The sequence below is a fragment of the Eschrichtius robustus genome, chromosome 14 (assembly GCF_028021215.1).
Source record: "Eschrichtius robustus isolate mEscRob2 chromosome 14, mEscRob2.pri, whole genome shotgun sequence".
In the NCBI taxonomy this organism is placed as follows: domain Eukaryota; kingdom Metazoa; phylum Chordata; class Mammalia; order Artiodactyla; family Eschrichtiidae; genus Eschrichtius; species Eschrichtius robustus.
In genome coordinates, this window is record NC_090837.1 from 40,642,661 (window position 1) to 40,656,527 (window position 13,867).

Here is a 13,867-nt window from a genome sequence, read left to right on the forward strand (position 1 = left end):
TTTACAGAGAGAGAAAAAGAAAAGTTGATTATTAACATATGTGTGTGTTGGATAATAATAAAATGTTGGTTGAGAACTGGGAATGTGCTTGTCAGAAGAAGGCAAAATGTGTAAACTAAAGCACAGGCCTGCAATGTCTCTTAATCTAAAATCATTTTAGAGCATATTAAACAGTTAATTCTACGTGAAAGGATACCAGACAAAATATGTGACTTATTACATTATCTTCGAACCCTGCCATCTGGGAATTCATGGTCTTCTAGTCCCTTAGAATATTGGGTACAGGAACAAGGGGAATTTCAGGAGGATATTTTTAGAACATAGATGGACTAAAGAGGCATTCTCTGCAGTTCATGACTTAGAAATTAATTGTTGAACTGTTTTTTTTTAAAGTTTTTTTCACTGTGCGGCTTGTGGGATCTTAGTTTCCTGCCAAGGATTGAACCTGCGCCCTCGGCAGTATAAGTGCGGAGTCCTAACCTCTGGACCGCCAGGGAATTCCCAGTTGAACTGTTTTTAATGATTTAAATAATTGTTGCACTGTATCTACTGTTTTAAAATTTTAAATTGCTTTTCTTTTTGCCTTCCCGTGTATACAGCCTTGCTCTAGTCTGTCCTGGGTACCTGCCTGCCTGTGGTAGTGGTGATGGGGGGAGAGTAGGAAGGGGATAGATTGAAATCTGTTAAAAAAGAATGCAAAGACAAGTTCAAAAATTAATATTAAGCTCTGTCATCCTTTTCTGGCCTGAGAAGAGATTTTTCCAATTCCCCCTTTCTCCTACTTTCACGCATCAATTTCTGTATTTGGAGGATTTTGCTCACAGAGTTCTCCTGTAGTAAAGGAAACACCCCAGGCTGCTCTAAAGGTTTGGCTGGAATCAGGAGGAAGATGAGAATAGAGGGTTTTTCCTTTCTGACTTCAGAGATTGTGGGAAGGAAAAAAGAGAGAGTGGGAGAGAGGACAGAGAAGTGGTCAGGAATGTGTCTTTTGGTTTCCCCCTTTGTGGGCTCAGACTTGGAGAGTGGACGGGGTCACACAGGCAAGGGTAATATTAAGGGCAAAAAGGCCAGATACTGTAAAAAAAAAAAAAAAAAAAAAAAATGAAGTGACCCCAACAGAGGCTAAGTGGAGGCCGATGGGGGATGTGGTGTGGGGGTCTGCAGCTCAGGGAGCCGGGGCACCGAGGACCCCAAACCACAGACCCCTCGAGCCAGCTGCACTGTGGCCTGGAGGCCAACAGGAGGCGCAGCGCCAGGCAGACCAGCAGCCGCTGGGGGATACATCCCCAAGGGCAGCCGAGGCCTGAGACTCCTACCTGGTCCTCCCGGGTCATCCAGAGGTCAGCCCAGGGGGAGGAGGATCTCAAGGAATTCAACATTTTCCCCTTAGAGAGACTGAGCAGCAGTTGCTAGGTTTCAACTGATTCAGACCTTTCCCTTGTTTTCCTGCTGAAGAGCAGGAGGAGGTTGGGAGACAACCCCGGTGAGGAAGAGACAGAATAAAGCTGCGTCTCCTCCGCACGTTTCGGCTGAGTTAAACTCGGAGGTGAAGGCTTCAGTGGAAGGCGTCCCCATCCGAGCCCGCGCGCGCGGCGGTCCTCGCACTCACGTGGCGGGCGGCGTCGCGGTCGGCTCCGCGCAGCAGCATGACCCGTACCACCTCGCTGTGGCCCATCTGCGACGCGATCCACAGCGGCGCCGTGCCGTCCTGCGGGGAGAGGACACAGCATCCACGGACCGGCGGGTTACGCCCCCGGGAGGGCTCCCAACAGCCCACGACGACGGTGATTCTCACCCACGTAAGTAGGCTGGCATTTGGCAGTGCCCGGACTACTTGGGTTCAGATCTTGGCTTATAAAAGCCATTGCACGGCAGGACCTTTCACGGCCGAGAGTGCTGCGGGGCTCCAGGGAACACGCGTGGGAAGCGGCTGTGTTGCAGGTATACCAAGCAGAACCAAATTCGACAAACCCGGGGAGAGGCCAGCCTGTCCTGATTTTTGCCCAGACTCTGGCTGTTTGCTTTACGGGTGGGTTCACACAACACACCCTGCTTCGTGGGGCCCCCTCATTCCTACAGGAGAGGGGGCGACTTCCTCTGAGGCCGGTCTGAGGGTCAGAAAGCTAAAGACATTGCTCCCACTCTGCTCTTGCGTCCAGAATCCCCCCAAGCCATGTCATTCTCAGGCACCATAATTTTATGCAGGATGTGATACTGTGTCTTCTGGGGGCTGCCGCACAGTGCCCAGCTACAGCAGATTGATAGTTTTGGTAAAACTTGCTGTGTATTATGTGCCCAGTGACCCTTTTTCTGTGAACACTGGGCCATGAAGCTGAGGTATGTTGCTCCAGAGAAGAAGAGGTGAAACATCCAAGGGACACAGAAGGAGTTGACAGGAAGGAGGGTGGTTCCTGCTGGACAGAAAGGAAACTAGAAAACCCTTCTAGTGCAGGAGGGAGGCACTAGAGAGGGATGGGGGAGGCAGGGTCATGAGTGTCTATGTTTTCCTCCTGCTCTGGGTTGAATCTGGGTTGGGTAAGCTAGGGTGCTAGAAACACCCAGATAAATTAGAGTGAATTCCAGATAGGAAAAAAGGATTTTCTCCTGTTCTTGGAATGAAACCCAGGAACACTGCAAGCCCCCTAAGGAGCTCTGCGCTTGGCTGGTGCCTCACAGGTAGAAGAGAAACGGCCGTGGGAGCCGGCTGGACCCATGTTGGACACGCCCCCAATACCCCAGGCCCACATCCCCCCAAGAGTCCCTGCCTGCCTGCCTGCGGGAAATCAGAAGTGCTGGCTGAACAGCGGCCTGGAGTAAGCCGGGGTTGGGGAGATAAGGCCACGGGACGTCAGGGACATAGATGATGGCAGGGCCCGCATATGGTGGACCAGCTGCACCTTTGGGGACCAATGCAGATGCTCAGGGACCAGGGAGGCTGACAAGCCAGCACAAGGAGCAGACACGAGCATCCCCACCCCAACTCCAATGCCAGGGTGATAGTCTGACCTCTGAGAACTTGGGTCACCTGGAGAGAAGGTTAGGAAGAGGGAGAACCCAGAACTGACTAACCTTAACCTCAAACGCAATTAAGGTAATGGGACCCAAAGAGACTGCCTTAGTCAGATAAGACTGAATTATTCATCAGTGGGACTGCGGGCTGAAGAGCAAGATGATTCAGGTACAGAAGCTAAAGTTTCACTTTCTGCTGGAGGATATCATTTCAGTTCCAGTGTACCACCTGCAGCAGGCACACGGTCACTGCCCACTGCTGTCCTGGCAACGGGACAGAGGACCAAGACCTTTGAGTGGGGTGATGGCAAATCAGGAGCCTAGAAGGATCTGGGGGAAATCCAGCTGGCTACAGCCCAAGGGTTGTGGGCAGGGCCCCGGGAGACCGGACAGAGAGTCTGGGCTCCACAAAGGATTTTCCTGGGCTCAGGTGCGGATGCACTTTCCCCTCCTGCCCGCTCTGGGTTCATCTGTTCTTTGTCATCGCCGCCAGAGGGCAGGCGAGGAAAGGCAGCCAGCAGGCTGTTCCCCGTGCTTTCCAAGGGTTTGGTTGTTTTTAAACTCTATTAATTGACACTAATATGTGGGAAAGTGCTGAGAGGTGCTATATTAGCAACAACTATTAATATCATAACAGTAATGTTTCGATATTTTATCAAATGTTATCACCTTAACTGCAATAGTCGCAGTAGGTGGAAAAAGAAGTCACCACTTCCTGGTTGTGAGAACTTAGGGAAATCCCTCTGAGCCTCGTCCCCTTCTGCGAAAACATTAGCCTCACAGAGATATTGGTGAAGGAGAAAACATACAGAAATGTGCTAAGCACAAGGAGTGGCCAACAGATGCTTAGAAAATGGATCTGAATATTATTTATCATGAAAAACAGTAAGTAATTTAATTTGTACTTTTGTCTACAAAGCATTCCATGTGCTTTATTTAATTTGATTCTCCCAGTTACCCTGTGAGATAACTGATAGATCAGGTAGGAACGATTGGGAAAATGAGATTTGGGGGAAACCTGTGTATTTCCTTGCTGGTGCTTACTTCTCCAAAGCTGATTTTTGAACCCAGGAAGTTGAATGTGAATTAGAGAACTCTTGTCAGATCCATTATCTAGTTTGTGAAGAGGAGAGATTTTCCTCTTCCGTATACCTCAATTTCTGCTTTGTCATATATTTTCCTTCTATTACAATAGTCAGAATCTTCATTGTGAAGATGGCTTCATCATAAAAATGAGGGCAATTAAGTCGATTTAGCTTCTTTTTTGTAGAGCTTTGGAGAGAATCGGAGTAGGAACAACATCTGAAAATATTTATGTAAGTTTTAAAATACTTCTTGACAAAAATATACAGTTTTAAAGTATATTAAATCAAAGAAATTGTCATGAAGTAGAAGTTACAATCTCAGCCGCACTTTTTTTTTTTTTAAGAAATAGAACATTTAGCTTGAAGAAGATGGGATTCACCGGGGTTATGACAGCTGTTGTTTACTATTTGTGTGCATGACAAGTGGAAAAAAATTTAGACTGATTTTGCATACCAAGTAGTACACTGGCTCAATGTAAGAAAGGAATGATAAGGAGGGCTGGTTAAAGACTAAATGAGCTGATGAGGTAGTAATGAGTTCCCCACGCCTGGAGAGGTTTGACAGTGGCTGATTACCAATCAGCTTCTAGCACCTGATGGATGGTTAAATAGGGGACTTTTGCAGTTCCTTCCAGCTCTGTTATTCCCTCATTCCATTTGAGATACTATTTTCAAGTCTCCTCTAATATATATATTTTTAAATTATTATTTTATTTATTTATTTTTTGGGCTATGTTGGGTCTTCGTTTCTGTGCGAGGGCTTTCTCTAGTTGCGGCGAGTGGGGGCCACTCTTCATCGCGGTGCGCGGGCCTCTCACTATTGTGGCCTCTCTTGTTGCGGAGCACAGGCTCCAGACGCGCAGGCTCAGCAATTGTGGCTCACGGGCCTAGTTGCTCTGCGGCATGTGGGATCTTCCCAGACCAGGGCTCGAACCCGTGTCCCCTGCATTAGCAGGCAGATTCTCAACCACTGCGCCACCAGGGAAGCCCTCCTCTAATATATTGTTATAGAGAGGTCACAGCATGAGATGGAGTATATGATGTGACTTGTATTAGAGACTAAATTTTATTTGGTCTTATTTAGGCTCCTAAAGATGATTTAGAAAAAAGAATTAAAACCATAAAGCCATTCTCTCCCATGGCAATAAGTATATTAAGTGGCACTAGCTCTTTGCTTCTACTGCCTTCCAGTACCTATACTTAAGCTATTTCACCTGCAGGCTCAAGCCAGACAGCAAGTGCTGCGGACCAATTCTGTTCTAAGTTGGGGGTTCAAGAGATTATAAGGAACCTCATCAGTAACACAGGGGGTTCAATATGGAGACACCTTTGCTACCAGCCCTGGAGCCCATTTCTCAGTACTGGGTCCCTCTATTCTGTGTCCTTGGTCCAGCAAATGAATCTGTAAAAGATGTCACTAGATGCCTGCGTTGCCCACACCCTGAACCATTCTCCCAGCCACAAGTGATGAGACTGAGGATGGGCAGGCCAGCCAGGCCACTGTGGCCTGGAGGGCAGGGATGAGCTGCGACAGTGACATGGCTACGCCAAGAGCCTGGGGGTCTGACCTGTAAACTTGGGGACCGCATACAAATACGAAGGCAGAGGAAGCTGATCAAAATGGAAAGGAGTAGGGAGAGAGAAAGAGAGGAAAGAAGGGACTTTGAGATGACAGAGACAACTTGGCTTATGAGGGAAAGAGAGCAGCCTTGATTTCTGACGAGTTTTCTATTCCAGAAAGGCCTGGATGGAATAGAAATGATAATACCATACCTAACATTTACTAGGTACTCGGTTTATACTGGCTACTGCATGAAGAGTTTTGCAGGGATTATTATTATTTTTTAATTCTCACAGTATTCCTATAGCAAAGGTACCATCATTATCATGGTTTTACAGATGAAAAAAAAATGAGATTCAGGGAGAGAAAGCGATTTGTTCAAGGTCATACAGTTCATAAGCAAAAGTGGGCCTGTGTTTCTTTTTCTTATCCATATCCCTGTAACTACCAAGTTGCTCACTTCCCCCATCCGCAGTCGCAGCCCCGAGACCTGGCTCTGGCTTCCTAGCTGGCTCTTAGAATCCTCCTGTCCTGCTCAGGAGCCCGCGCTGTATCAGAGCCTTTTTCCAGTTCCCAGTCGCTGATCACCATGCCCTGCAGCCTTCCAGGACTTATGGACACTCTGCCCAGGCCACGGGGTGCCCTCTGGCGGTCAACACGGCTTTTCTGAGAGTAGAGGGCATGCAAGCAGCAGGGTCTCCCTACTGTGGTCTGCTCCCTTCTCGGAACCCTCAGGACACTGCACCCATCTGCTGACTCTATGTTGCCCGTTGCCCACCACTGGGTTGCCCTCCAAGCTTACAACCTGGGAGAAAGGATACTGTCTGGGTCCCAGCATCTCTGCATACGAGTCCAAACCAAGGCTTCTGATAGAGAAGGTACTTTATGAGATGGCGTTTTGGTCAGGCTTCAAAGAAATGCTGATCAGCATATTAAGAGGACTAGACAGAGATGAGTGATGACAGGCCAACCTCAGCCCCAGGTAAACAGAGCCCGACCTTCGTCACTCCATAAAAGCATCATGTTAATGGGCTGCGTGAGTTGAGTTGGGAAAAGTATATGTCAAAGCATTTTGTTGGTAGGAAAACAGACTAATCAGCCATCTCAGCTAGTGATTAAAAAGGTTTGAGTCATATCAACTCTAATTGGTGAGGACACATAGAAAGAACTGAAAATGAAGTTTTAAATGACTGTGGATTTCAATTATGTCTGTGACTCTTGACCTCTTTATTCAGGACAGCTTAGAAGGGAAATTTTTCACGTTTCAAAACAGTAATTTAGTCTTTCCAGGGATAAAAAATTAAAAAGAAAGAAGGAAAAAAAAAAGAAATTAGTCATTCCAAAATCTGCCTATGGCTTGCTTTATGCATATGATTCCTTCTAGAAGAGTACTAAGAAGGTTTTCAGTTAGTTCTTCAGTGATAGAATTACAAGGAAAAGTCATTCCTACTACCGTTCAGGTTCCCTGAAGCTCAGATCAAATGTTAGCTGAATAATTTCAATGCAGCTTCATTCACATCCTGGCACAGTGTACCATAAAATGTCAGGACTCCTTGGAATGGCGAAGCAAAAATTAGAAATCAGATTTATCTAAAAATATTAAGAAATTAAACCAGGCAAATATCCTTGTCCTTATTTTGTAAATTCAAGAATTTTCTGACAATGATTCAGTGTGTCAGCTGAGATTTCAGAATAAAACAGTGGTTTCCAAATGTCCTACCTATATAACCGTCTACCACGTACAGGCCATTTTAATGGAAACTTTTAATTAGACTTTTTTTTTAACCTCTTCATAACTTGTGACAAAGTTAACAGGGGTTGATATCACTTTTGCTGTATTTCTGACACTTCTTGTTTTCTTGGAATGGAATTAAACTTGCAAAGTTTACTCTTTTACAGAAGACAGAACTTGGACTAGTCTGACCTGGCTAGATCACCTTTAACTATAAGCTTGTGGTAGTAAAAAGATTATGGTGTGAGGGTACAAAGGGGTTACTGCACTCTATGAAAAGGAAAAATTTCATCGCTTTTCCCCCCTAAAGCAATTCTTATTTTATAAAACACCTCTCCCTAAATAACAGTCTTTTCAGATCTGGACACTCACAATTCCAAACAGTTGCATTAGATGCAGTTGTTGGAAAGGCACGTCACTTGCTCCTCGACCCAAGGGTGGGCTCCTCCCGTTCCCAGGCTGGGTTGCCCACTTTGCCCAGGTTATCCTCACTCCTGAGGGATGAAATACAGCTGCGGTGTGTTGCGGCTACCACGGCACTGCTGGCTTACTCTTTAACTTCTTGGCTTTAATGCCATCACACGACTCAATTTAGGGTTAAATGGACATAATTCAGGCAACATTTGAAATATGATCTCTCATGTCAAGTTGGTGTTTTACAAACAGCACCTTAGGCGTACAAATAATGCATCTTTACAACCAGAGTTTTTGAAGTGCCAGATGTACAGAGAGACTTGATCATCTTGATAATCTCTCATTTCTAAATTCACAGTGGTACCCTCAATAATGGCCTCCAAATCAAACTTAAGCAATCTAAAATAAATTCCTTTCATTAATTTTCAAAAATGAAACTTCTGATTCAGAATCAATCAATGATTTCAAAATAAGGACCAACAAGAAAATACTAAATTCCAATTCCCAAATGTCAACACTGGCAGGTATGGAAGTGCTATTTTTTTCTAAAAGCATCCTTTCCCAGGAGTATTACTGGGGCCATCCAAACCTAAGAACATCTTTAAAATTCTCAAATTATGATCTTATATTCATAGCAGTGTCTGTCACATGACAAGTGCTCAAGAAATACAGATTGAACATTGAATAAAACAATTATCAAAATTTGGGAACTTGAAGATATTATCAGGATCATTTTGTCCAGCCTTCTAATTTTCAGATAACATAACAGAGGTCCAGAGAGGCTCATTTACTTGTTCAAAACCCCACAGCTAGTTAGTGGTAGAGTTGGATCTAAAACTCAGGATTCCTGACCTCCAATCCACTTTGCCCAAAGGCTCTTTCTTTTCTCAGGTTCCTTATGCATTTGGATTTCTAAAGTCTGAAGAAGCCTGTGGCCAAGAACTCAGGCTGACCTTAAGGTTCCTATAGCTATTCACTAACGAGCATACAGGTCTTCCCATATCAGGCCACATGACAGTGGGAATCTGCCTGCATGTCATTTATTGGTAAGTTATCAGCTTGACTTTTCCCTAGAAAACTACCTTTAAAGTAATGTTACCTTAATATGAAATGTTTCGTTAAAAACAAATGGATTAGTGCAGAAATAGTTATGAGAGGCTAATTATAATGCCTTACATTTGGATGGTTCTTTACCATTCATAAATGTGGCCTGTATTACCTTGTAGTCCTGTTCCTTTAAGTATCAGTTAATTGATTTGCCAGATAACATCTTCTTTTGGTAAATTAAGTCTCAATGGTGTTGTAATCGTGAGAGATGAAGATGCAGAACCCAGTAATGATTCCAAGAATATGGACTCCTCTTTGGCTCAGCACAAGAAGTGGTGGGTAAGAGATAAGGCAGCAAATCAGCAGAGGGACTGAGCAAGGGCAAGGCTACCTGACTCGCCTCTATTTACCTATGTCCCAGGCTAGCCTACTCTCCTGACCCCAGTACAGCCATCATTTATTTGAACAGGAGGTGGCAGAGTATGTACTTGACCTCCGACGCCAAACATCCTGAATAGTGGTGTCAGCCTGATTTCATAGGCTTTCGGGTGAGCCCAAAGCAAAGAAGGGGGAAAACCCTAATCAAAGATGAACTTTTACCCAGAGGCGAAAGGGTTTAAAGACGCCCAGGGCTGACTGGTTATCTTAGGCAGGTGCTGCCGCAGGACCGCAGGCCCGCCCCGCCTACCGCCCAATGCGTACGCGCAAACATTACCTGCCTGGGCTGGTTGACTTTTGCTCCTGAGGACAACAGTAATCGAATCACATCCAAATAACCACCTTGGGCAGCTAGGAAGAGTGCGGTGGCTCCATCCTGACAGATAGCAAATTGAAAGTGTTAACAAGTCATCTTTCACATTTATTATAAAAGAAATTAGATTTTTATTTCCTCCCCTCCCCCCCTTTTAACATGTGTGGCGTTTTCTTCATTGAAGAACAGTTCTAAAACATCACACTAAGTCAGGCTGAAAGGTAAAGTTTAAAATAGACAGTTGTATAAGGATGAGTTATGACATATGTAATGACTGTTCACTCTGTAAAATCTTGGTCATACAGCTTATGATACATCTAGTTGGAAAACTCAGGTTTTCCAAATAATCATCATTTTCCTCTGTCTGCATAGGTTTCTCATTAGCTGCCTTCTGCTTTTGCTGCATGATCTCAGAGTCCACCCTCTTGTACTTAGACTTAAAAAACACACATTTAACACAATTTTCCATTGCAGTCCTTTTGTCACTAAGTGCTAAGTGTTCATTAAAAAACAAAAAACAAAATAAAATCTGTTAATAAAAAACAAAAAAGAAATCCCTCAAATCTATTTTGTGTGCTTTAATGAATTGGGAATGAAAAGTATCCTTTTAATTAGATATTCCCTACTCCTTTCTCTTTCGTGCTCCCTTATCCATGTTCTCCCAACATGCAGTTCCTCTAAGCTTTAAAACACAAGATGCTTCCAAAATTCCCACCCTGGTAAGAATGCCCATGAATTCTCTCCGTGCCAGCCCAGCAGGCGCCAACAATACCTATACAGACGACTAAGCAGTCGTGCATAAAAAGCCCAAAGCAAGTGCTTGTTTCCAATTTTCTTTAGTTTTCTTTTTAACGGGGCCTGTACATCTTCTGGGCGTTTCTTTTTTCTTGAAGACGTATCATTGGTTAATTTCAGCAAGTACACGGGTCAGTCGAGAGCACGCCTCCTGTCTAGGTGCTTACTTCACACAGCATTCACAGGACAGAGTGAGCCTCATTACTTTCAGACCTAAGTGGAAAACTAGTTAACCCAGCTAATTACCACCCCTCATGTCAGGAACACTAACCACAGGATCAAAGCACCTTCCCTACAAGTCCAACCAGGCAGAGGGTGCTGAATTTCCAGTGGGTGTCAGCTGAGCCGCCAGACTGCCCTCAACGCAATCATTAAAAAAGTAATCAGCCTGTACAGATTCTTTCTTTGTTTTTGGCCGAGCCACTCGGCATGTGGGGTCCTAGTTCCCTGACCAGGGATCAAACCCTCACCCGTGCAGTGGAAGCTCGGAGTCTTAACCACTGGACCGCCAGGGAAGTCTCAGCCTGTACAGATTTTTAAGCAAATGTTTGATATGGGGATACAATTTTCAGCTGTTCCTTACTGTGTTGCCACAGAAAGTCTTCCCTGCCCTTAGCAGCTGATAACTCTTAGGAATTTTCCAAAACGGATCTCCATGCATTGGATTTTTTTTTTTACTGTGCGTTACACATTTCTGTTCCTAGAAGTTTTCAAGAATCATTGACACTCCCTGCCCCCTGCCCTGTATTTCAACTGTTTTTAATGGAAACATTTATATTTGGACTGTTTAGGTAAGGGTAAAAGTCTTAATACAAAATGGAAGTTCTGGTGCATGAAATTTCTAGGTTACCTTATAACAGAGAGGAATTTACCATGGGAATGGGATCTCCCCAAACTCTACATTCCTAAAATTAAGTGTTGCTTCAAGGAGCCTTATGGAAGAATGTTATCTAACAGTACAAAATCTATACCCACAGTCAATTTGGACTGCTGACTATTAATGGTAATGTTACGAAAATCATAACCCATTTTCCTTTTCCAAAGACAGGGGCTCTTCCTATTCAACCTGCACATACATATACTCATACACACTCTCAGATACAACTTCACTATATACAGTTGAAGAAATACAGAGCTGCAGACCCCTGTTTCTCAGATGTGGGCACATGTCAGAACCACCTGTTGCCCAAGCTGCCATCAGAGACTCCAGCTTAGTTGGTCAGGAGTGGGCCCAGGAAGTGGAATTTTTTTTAATGCTCCCTGGTTCTAATGGACAGCCAGAGTTGAGAATCACTCCTTCAGGCCACAGTCAAGTAGTTTAGTCATTGAACCAGGAATGCTACAGGTTCAAAGAGTGGTAACAGATTTTGAAGTGCAAAGCCTAAGGCTAGTTTCTATGGATTTCAAAGAGGCTGGTGATTTGTCAGAGGTATCTGTGTAAACTCTGGAAAGGGTGTTCAAATGGAAAAGTTCACACCTACACATCTCATTACATGTCTATGAAAGTATAGCACCCCTGGGCATAGGGCTCATGTCTAGTGGTACAATAGCCTAAAATATGGTTCCTAGACAACTGGAAGCAGGAATTCTTCCACTCCTCACCATGAGACTGTCAAGTTACTTCATCTCCCCATATTTTAGTTTTTCCTCCAAAACCAGAATAACATTTGCCATAAATTCTACGGAATTAGAGTGACCATTAAAAATGCTTGGGTAATGTGCTAATTGCCAGTTAGCTGCAAACAGACCCACACTGGCAGTGGATGCCTTTCAGGGTCAATGGCGTGCATGTATTTCAGAGGTCTTCATTCACCCATCCTCACTTCTCTTCCAAATAACTTGATTTCTCCTTTTTTGTGTTCTTCCTCCCAAATAACTCTACAACAGGAGGACTTGTTTTGGTTTTCAGCAAGTCCGTACACTGGGCTTGTCGTATTACAAATAATGTATCCCATTATTTTTGACGCTCTTAATTACATAGGTACATGAAATATATCATATGTGCAAGAGATTTAAAAGGGCAGAGCAAAGATGGGTAAATAAGATTATGGGTTTCTACATAGAAAAAGCTCACATGGTTAACTCTATCTTTTTCCTTTGATGTCTCAGATGTCACTTTTTTTTTTTTTTTACCCATATTCAAACTTCTTTATTCTGCCTAACATGCATTGATACAATTGTAAGCTGAAGGTCACCAAGGAATATTTTATTGGTTCTTCTGTTCCTTTCAGATCCATGAGATGATCAGACAAGAAATTCTGGAGCAAGTCCTCAATAGGGTTGTTACAAGAGGGTCCTCCCCCATCACTCATTTCATAGGTATTGAACTTTGGAAGGGTGGATAAAGTTGTCAGGAACATTTTTATTTAAATGTCATAATGCTTTTGGTCCTGGAAAAAAAATTTAATGATATAATAGATTGACATCTTTAATGACATCTTTGATTATGATGCCGGTAAAACATAAATGCATTTATATTGTCTATGGTTGTCGAGAAGGAAAGGAGCATATAACTAATGAGTGAAACTTCTATCTTGCATCAACTTTCTCTCTTTCTTGTTTTAATACTTCTCAGGTGAGTGCTGTCCTTCTACTATCACTCATTGACCTCCCGTTCTCTTAACCCTTGACATTCTGACTTCAGTACTGGTCTCTTTGGTGACCTCTGAATGTTTTGCTCTTTTAATACATATATCCTAATGCCTAAATCCACTGGTCTTATCTTAATCACCAACTTTCTTAATTTCTCTATCATTCTACACTGTTTACAACTCCCCTGAAGTTCTCTGATAACTGTAATAATTTGTATCAGATGCCACTTCTGGCATAGACTGCAATGCTATGTGTGATGAGGGAATGAGCAAGTGTCCCCCAAGAGCCCCCTTGAAACACACTCACATAAAGTTGGTCGTGGATGTTGGCTCCGTGCTTCAGCAAGGTCTCCACCACCTTCATGTGCCCATACTGACTGGCGGCCAGCAGGGCAGTGCCCCCGTCCTGCGGTCATAAGAAGTATAAACGCGTTAAAAACAGTGAGAGCACAAATTTTACGAGCAGATGCTCTTCACATGGTGAGAACTTTGGAAAAGAATTTCCCATACATAATAACAAACTCACTTTTCCTCTTTTATCTCTTTTACTTTTTCTTTATAATCATGACAGAGTTCATCTTAAAGACATCATTATGTTGTACACTGGGGTGACTTGCTTGAGATATATTATAGCTATTTGCTAAGTTATTACAATTAATTTAGAAATTTCTCATGTCAAACGCAGAATCATCTCTTTGCCTCTCAATAAAGGAAACAGAACAGAAAGTCTGTACCTATCAATTGTGTGTTGGAATCACCACAATCATTTCCTGTGGTTTCACACCAGAGACCCAACTGACAAACATTGGCTTCTCCCTGTGGGTCCACCCAGTTGTAGGTCTCTGAGATTAAGGTGTTTTTAGGGAGTAGCCCTCTTGGGCC

At 43.7% G+C, this 13,867-nt stretch overlaps 1 protein-coding gene across 2 annotated transcripts in view; it reads right to left on the reverse strand.

Annotated features, from left to right (window-relative positions):
* Positions 1–13,867, reverse strand: part of ANKRD29 (ankyrin repeat domain 29) — a 41,115-nt gene that overhangs the window by 8,970 nt on the left and 18,278 nt on the right. For both annotated transcript variants that reach the window (XM_068563654.1, XM_068563655.1), the window contains 3 exons: positions 13,293–13,391; positions 9,564–9,662; positions 1,610–1,708 (listed from right to left, as the gene is read on the reverse strand). In XM_068563654.1, coding sequence (XP_068419755.1) covers positions 1,610–1,708; positions 9,564–9,662; positions 13,293–13,391 — 297 coding nt within the window. The remainder of the gene's footprint in view (positions 1–1,609; positions 1,709–9,563; positions 9,663–13,292; positions 13,392–13,867) is intronic.